This window comes from Brachionichthys hirsutus, chromosome 13 (genome assembly GCF_040956055.1).
Source record: "Brachionichthys hirsutus isolate HB-005 chromosome 13, CSIRO-AGI_Bhir_v1, whole genome shotgun sequence".
NCBI lineage: Eukaryota > Metazoa > Chordata > Actinopteri > Lophiiformes > Brachionichthyidae > Brachionichthys > Brachionichthys hirsutus.
In genome coordinates, this window is record NC_090909.1 from 4855429 (window position 1) to 4863261 (window position 7833).

Below are 7833 nucleotides of genomic sequence, written 5' to 3' on the forward strand. Positions count from 1 at the left end.
GTACACTTCAGCAGAAGTCTTAAATGTTGAGTTAATAGCCTGCTAAAGCGGGAAGGATTCGTTTATTGGCGGGCAGGATTATCAATATTCCAAATGGAACCTAATTCATTCGGTTATAGGACAACTATGTGGACAGAGAGAGAAAACTTTCCCCATGTGTATTATGCGTTCATTGTTTTGTGATTAAAAGGTCTTTTTTTTTTAAATGGGGAATAAAATATAAGAACATAATAATAGTATTTCACTTTACGACAATCCACATTAGCAATTATGTGCTATAAAAAAGTAAATAAAGCACGCTTTTTAAAATGCATTATTATTATTATTAAATGTATTATCCTTATTTGCTTTTATTCTAATTTGTTGCTGGAGTTGTTGTCGTCGTCATCGATTCCCCCCGTCTTTCACTCTGGCCTTTTATTTTCTGCATCCACAGGCTGAAATGAAAGAACTCATCCAAGGCTTTGAAAATAAGATGAGTTAAATCGGAACCTGCCTTTGTTCACATCGGTTATATTTCCAATGTTGTTGGAAACGCTTGGAGCAATTCAAGTAAGATGCTGAAATGAGTTTAGACAACCAGTGAAAATAAAACTTTTTTTTTTATTATCAGCATCAAGCTTTCTCTGCTTTAGGCTTCTTTGTGCAAACAAGCTGCAAACATTTGTTTAATAATTTTAAGGGTTGAAAAAGATTAAAGGCAGGATAAAATATGTCTATATTTTAAAATCACAAATTGATGTGGATGTGTTTAATATTGACTTTTTTCTCAATTAAATCATAAACCGTTTATTGGAAACTGCGTCTAGTCTGAGATTATTGAGTTTTTATTTATTGTATTTTTTATATATGCTTTTTTAATCAATTGACCTGAATGATTACAGGCAATCCACAAATATCTGTGTTCAAAATGCAAACTAAAATAGTTAAAATATCCTATTTAAAAAAAAGAGCCTTATTTCACGTGCACGGTGAAGGTCTGAAAATCGTTCAGTTAAATCCTTCCATGTTGCGACACCAACAGCAGGAACTTTGCGCTATAATCGCCAGACATCTAAAAATGAACGACTGTTACGGAAACAAAAATATACCTTTCCTTAACAGCCACAAATAGACGCGCTATGACTTCCTATAGTAAGATATAAATAATCTGTTGAACGCGCGCTTGTAACGAAACCGATGACAGAAACACTCTAAAATTAAAGCCACTCTGCAGCCAGTCAGGCTTGTAAATATATCCACTGTCTTCCACATGCAGGGGGACGCACCCCCCCCCCCCCCCCCCCCCGGTCTGAAGAACTACTTGCGCTTTGGTAAAATGCCTGCCTGGGATTTGCACCTGGTGTATTGCGCTACGCTGCTGAAATGGTGGTAAGCCACACGCATGTTGTTTTCTATTTAATGGGGGTAATGCAGGCCGGACCCCAGGGCCTTAAGCCCTATACGCGTAATAGGATTTGCAGAACCGGCGCAAGGAGAAGCGATAAAAGCCGATCTCTGCGCGCAGAGATTTCTGGATCTATAGTCATCGTTACGCTTCCAAGGTCGTTGAGCTAACACAAGTAGCTGCGTCATTTTGTTTCAAGGCCAAGTTAAGACAACAGATACGGGAGGGGCCATATAATGAAGGATAGGCTGGATTCCCCCCCCCCTCCCTCTCAGTGTAAAACACGACGTACTTTCAGACGTTAATCAGAATGAACGGGAAACCCACGACGCTGCTGTATCACTCTGAAACACCTTTTTGTACTTAAAGTCCAGCAGATTTAGATTCCACGCAACTGCGCAGACTCCATGGTCAAGTTCAAGTTGCGCCGACTAGTAAAACGAGGGGGCACATTCTGCAGCGTCTGCAGGGAGGGGGGGGGGGGGGGTCCCCTTCTTTGATCCCCCACCCCTGCAAAGCTAGACACCGAAGCAGAGGCGTGACGGCAGTCCACTTTTCTGCACTTCTGCCGACAGGAATGTGCAGGATGTGTGTTTCATAAATAACAGTGCGTGCGCGGCGCATGCGTTGCCCCAAATAAGGAGAATGGTTCCACAAAGCAAACTCTCGAAACTATCCTTCACTATCTAACACACACACACACACACACACACACACACACAATAAGTGGCACTACTGTAAACCCACAAGGTCATTCATCTATTGCGCAAACACGTGTTTATCTCCGGATGATCACAAGATCCCATCTGCCCTGCAAGACCTGTTGCATAACTCGAGGTAAGTGCAACTAAATGGGGCCTTTTCCATTTCTGAAAGCCTCCCTTGAAGAAGGTAACGCATCTGTAATAACAGGGAGCTTTGAGTCTTCCTGGGGTGTGATCTGCCTTTATATGAAATAACCTGCGTGCGTGCGTGGGTATTTTCACATATATAAACGTTGACTGCAAGATATATTGATATGAATCAGCATGCATGAGATTAACTGTAAATTATCAGTTGCAGTTAAATAGAGATTATTTATAGGAGCGGCCTATATCTTTTAATTCTGCTACAATTTCAGGAACAAATCCTTCAATTAGCCTTCCTTATGATTTAAGACGATATTTATGGCTCGACTGAAAAATTCCTTCAGAATTCCCTTTTGCATTTCGTCATTTACTGACTGATCCTCATGTGTGGGATTTTTTTTCCCTTCGTCCCATGCATCTCCAATAATAGCTATAGAGACAAAGGTTTCTGTCTGTAAACAAAATGAAATAATTATTAATTACAGTAGAATTCAAGAAGAAATAATGTCTGGAGAGAAGAAGGGGGACTTTTTTTGCTTTGCTGATCAGATGAAAGATTCGAGGGAGAAAGCCAAAGGAATTTCCCTCTCTGATCAGCCGGGCTGGGGGGGGGGGGTTAGTCCATTCCCTCATGCGGCCAGAGGAGGGCGCACAAGGACAGCGAAGGCTGCAGGAGCTCCGGAGCCCTTCGCCCGTCGCCCACTCCTCCCTTTGAGACCACATGACTCATGTCTCAACGCAACATCATGGCCGACCGAGGATTACAAGACCCTCAGTTCACGTTCTAGAAGCAGCAGCCCCGACAAAGGCCTTGTAATGTCCGATTATACTTTATCAATATTGTAGGAACTACTCCCGTGAGGAGGTCGCCATGCACAGCAAATCAACCTTCTCCACTTCACCCTGTCCTTTGCGTCGTCCTCCCCAACCCCCGCTCTCATGTCCTCCCTCACTACGTCCTATATCTTCTTTCACTATTGTATGAACAGGTGTAGAAAACGATTTATACCATAAGCGTTCGTTTAACATTAGTCAGCAATAATTTGGCGACCATCGTTTTCCTTAGAAACTGAAGTAAACACAGCGAACTTGATAACAGCCAGAAGAAGAATCCACCCCATGCAGCAAACTGTTTATATATAAAATGAATATCCAGATAATGAGGTCAAGATGGGGGGGGGGGGGGGGGGGGGGTCCTCTGTCCTGTTTTTCCTGTTGCCTTGAAAGACACAATTAGTTAATATGTTATCAGCTCTGTTCCAGGCCCTGAGGGAAATCTGTCACAGTCGTCTTTCTAATGTTTGAATGTCTGCGCGAGATAAAGGCGCATGCATGTATTTATTTATCTCCAGTACACGCTGATATGGCCCAAATGCATGATGTTCTGGTCCAGGCAGATGTTGGCTTTAAAGGCTGATGTTAAATGGTCTCTCTTATCTAAACTGTGCCCACAAGACTTGACCTTTGTGACTTGACTTGACACCACTTAAGGTGGAGATGAGAGAAGTACAAAAGAGAATGGGGGGGGGGAGCACTAGAATGATTTGATTTGGATTGATAAATGGTCATTTTGGTCCTTGAAGAAAGAGTATTCACAATCACAGAGGATGTTTTAAATCAGATAGATGATAGATAGATAGATAGATAGATAGATAGATAGATAGATAGATAGATAGATAGATAGATAGATAGATAGATAGATAGATAGATAGATAGATAGATAGATAGATAGATAGATAAGAATGCATCCCCCTTGACACCCCAACTCCATCTCGACGCTGACATTTCCCCGTCTATATTTTCCCATAACCAATCAATGCGTGTCGTCATCAGAGGGGGGGCCATCAAGCCGACTGGCCTGTGAAGAATGACATCTCTGGAGAAAGAGAGAGAGAGCGAGGGGGTAAATGGTGAGCCCTCCCAGGCACACGTTATAGAGCTCTCTCCTCTCAGGGTCAGACCGGACCCTTTTTCCAGAAACGTCTCTCTTCTCATTGGGACTCATCCCCCACCCACCACACACACACACACACGCACACACGCACACACACGTACACACACGCACACACACTTCTCCAACCGGAAAACCATCGCTTTTGGTTCTGACGGCTCCTGGTATCCCGCGTGAACTCGAGGTTTTAAAGTCGCGCTTGTGATGGAAAGCAGAGAGGAGATGGTGATGCTGCAGGCGGCGGGAGGTCAGCTTGGCAAGAGCGGCTCTAATTTAACGGGAGTCACCGGTAGCCCCGCGAGAGAAACGCAAGGGAAGCCCGGCCACAAGAGCTGCCTGAGCCCCGCTGCAGCGCCTTATCCCCGGGACCGGACGGAGGCGGTGATGGAAGACAGCGCACGGAGGAATATGTGCGCAGACACGTCTTCCTCGGGCGAGAGACTCCGGGGTGATCGTCACCTCAAAGACGGCAGCAGCTCAGACACAGAGTCGGACTTCTACGAGGAGATTGACGTCAGCTGCACGCCCGAAAGCATGGACTACCCAACAGCGAAGGGTAAGGTTCGGTCTGCGCGCTCTGCTGCGCGGTTTCTGGTCCATCGGCATGCGACAAGACTTTACACAATGTGCTGGTGTCATTTGTATCGTAAATAAATAAAATTACTGCACACCATGAAATCGATTTGGAAAGACACGATCAATGCAATTCCGTTTGAGTACAATTACTGCAACATTTCTACGCAGTCGCTGCTGCACATGTCGTTTCTGTCAAGTGGCCAGAATGCCCGCAGGCACGTCGGAAGGGGACGCCTTTAAATCTGCCACATGACGTCTGAGTTTGACAATGAATCAGAAAGCACATTTGGCCGATCGGTACATTTCCGTGCATTTAAAAAGAGATGCGGGGTTATTTATGCATGCACGACAAGTAAAAAATAATAAAACAATAAAAATAGGAAGAGGCGTGCAGGGGAAGGCCACCAAGGAGTCTTCCAAAATGCGCCTTGTAAATTAGAAAGGCTGCAAAAGGTCTTGGATTATATTGTCTATCTTGAGTTTATGCAAATATTAGGATATAATTCGTTGTTGCTGATTGCCTAACCTAAGAAGGTTATTGAATGACAACGATACGTCATCCAACAGTTTAGAACTGAAATTCTGCCTCACCATATATCAAAAATATCGAATAAATTAGACTTCACAAAGACAAGTCCAGAGCTGCATGTCTTTAAATCACATGTAAAAACTTACAATTAGTCTCCATCTCTTATAGGAAATTATTATATGAAGTGAAGAGAAGGAATGAAACTGTTTTATTGTATTTATATATTTTTTTCTTTAATTATCCTGTCAAAAATGTTTTTTAACCAGAATATTAATTGTCTTCTGAATACTGATTCAGGTCGAAACGGGGACTCTCCGGGACACGCGAACGAGGCCGGTGCTGACTCAGGTACCGCTATCCCCGGTAACGGCTCTCTGTCCTATTCAGCGGATCAGATTCGCCGGTACCGGACAGCGTTTACCCGGGAGCAGATCGGACGCCTGGAGAAGGAGTTTTACCGGGAGAACTACGTGTCCAGGCCGCGGAGATGCGAACTGGCGGCCGCCCTAAATCTGCCTGAAACTACAATCAAGGTGAGAGAGACGAGGCCTCCACCTGCAAAATGCGCCTGTTCGCGAAGGCCCGTTCAGACAACGCGACACACAAATGGTTAATGTAAATAGGATTGTAGATTTAAGATGATAAAAACCTCTACAAAACATCTTTAAACGAAACGTAGAACCAATTTCTTTCAGTCTTGGGAAATACTTTTCTTTTTAATTTTCCTTTTTATTTGACAAATGTTTAAATGCTGCTAAAACAGTGAAAAACCAAATGAAAGCGATATAAACAAATGTTATAAAACAATTTCACGTCTGTCTTTCAGTGGAACTATACTGTATATGACCCCGCGTCTGTTATTATGGCTCTTTCTTTGTACCAGTGAGGGGGGGTTGTGCGGTTAATATTTGACTTTGTGCGTCTCCATCCATGCAGGTGTGGTTTCAGAACCGCCGGATGAAAGACAAGCGTCAGCGTCTGGCCATGACGTGGCCTCACCCCGCCGACCCGGCCTTCTACACCTACATGATGAGCCACGCGGCGGCCACGGGGAACCTGCCCTACCCTTTCCCGTCACACCTGCCGTTACCTTACTACTCCCACCTGGGTGTCGGGGCTGGCTCTGCTCCAGCGGCGACCCCCTTCTCCAACCCCCTGCGATCCCTCGACAGTTTCCGGATGCTGACCCATCCATACCCGAGGCCGGAGCTCCTCTGCGCCTTTAGGCATCCTTCCTTGTACCCGGGTCCGACCCACGGCCTCGGCCCCGGTGGAAGCCCCTGCTCCTGTCTCGCGTGTCACACCAGTCAATCCAACAGCATCTCAGCCAGACCCACGGGCACGGACTTCGCGTGCTCCCCAACTAGCCGGACTGATGCTTTTGTCACTTTCACGCCTTCTGTTCTCAGCAAATCGTCACCCGTGACATTAGACCAGAGGGAAGAAGTTCCTCTGACCAGATAAAGCCAAAACAAACCAACACGTGTTCTTTAAATATATATTTACCATGAGATTGTTATCCTATTCTACTATATGATCAGGACTGAAACAGCATGAAGAGGTACACCCTGCAAGCTTGACGCACAGCGGATCTCCAATTAGAATAGATGCTTAAAAAGCGGGATGACGGCATGGACACAAAAGCAGTTTGGAATTTTTAGAAGATTAATTTCGTGTGTGTGTGTGTGTGAGAGAGAGAAAGGGATCCAGAGGGGACCGTTTAATTCTCAGTGATGGATGGCGTTATGGTTCTTATCATTTCTTATCTCTCTGCGCGTCCGAATCGTCAAACGTGCGTCGTTAGAAATGCGAGAATGACGCGTTTTCCATCTCTCTCTTTTTTTTTTAACAAGGGGATTTGTTAACACACTGCGACCGTCTCATTATAAAGAAGCCCTCAACAACTGGCCGGGCCGGGAGCAAAATGTGCAGATGCTATAGTAAAAATTAGGAAGTGATGTATATGTGCGACCCGGTGAATTCTGAGTGTTGAATTAATGATAACACCGGGGATGAGATCGTTACTGCCAAAAGGTAACAAGGCGCCAAGGGAACGGATTAGAGAGCGGGAGAGAGAGAGAGAGAGAGGACAATCGCTATCTTCCATTTTCTAAACGATAAGAAGGCCAGTTCTAAAAATTGTGACAAATAGAATGAATATATATTCACTTTCCCGCAGTGGCGCAGGTTTAGTGGGATATTGTAGACAAAATGACTGATTGTGTTGTTTTGATTTTTCTATTTTATAATTGTTTGCATTTTGGGGGCTGGTTTGTCCTCAACGATTTCATTTGCAATAAACACTGTAAACAAATCAGGGAGAGTGTTTATTTCAGAACGCCGTGATGATGTATATTTAAATAGCCAGGACTAACATGTAAATGCCGCTTTAATCCGAAATGACAGAATAAAATTCAAACAGATTTTCTTTCCCCCTTCCCGTCCTTCCGTTTGCTTTTGTTAAGGACACTCCACGGTCGTAATTGGTGTCGCACTTTCCACCCCTTCCGTCCAACAATAACACTAATTTTGTTCTTAAGTG

General features: G+C 44.5%; 1 protein-coding gene across 1 annotated transcript; it reads left to right on the forward strand.

Annotated features, from left to right (window-relative positions):
* Positions 1-4390: 4390 nt before the first annotated feature.
* evx1 (even-skipped homeobox 1) lies at positions 4391-6755 on the forward strand. The gene is made up of 3 exons (XM_068747423.1): positions 4391-4742; positions 5589-5824; positions 6228-6755. The coding sequence occupies exons 1-3, from the start codon at positions 4391-4393 to the stop codon at positions 6753-6755; spliced, it is 1116 nt and encodes a 371-aa protein (XP_068603524.1).
* Positions 6756-7833: the final 1078 nt, after the last annotated feature.

Bases quoted from the DNA above. Each gene is read 5' to 3' on its own strand.
- evx1 (XM_068747423.1), top strand. From the start codon at position 4,391: ATGGAAAGCAGAGAGGAGATGGTGATGCTGCAGGCGGCGGGAGGTCAG. The intron at 4,743-5,588 runs GTAAGGTTCGGT...ATACTGATTCAG, and splicing joins GGACTACCCAACAGCGAAGG to GTCGAAACGGGGACTCTCCG. The intron at 5,825-6,227 runs GTGAGAGAGACG...CCATCCATGCAG, and splicing joins TGCCTGAAACTACAATCAAG to GTGTGGTTTCAGAACCGCCG.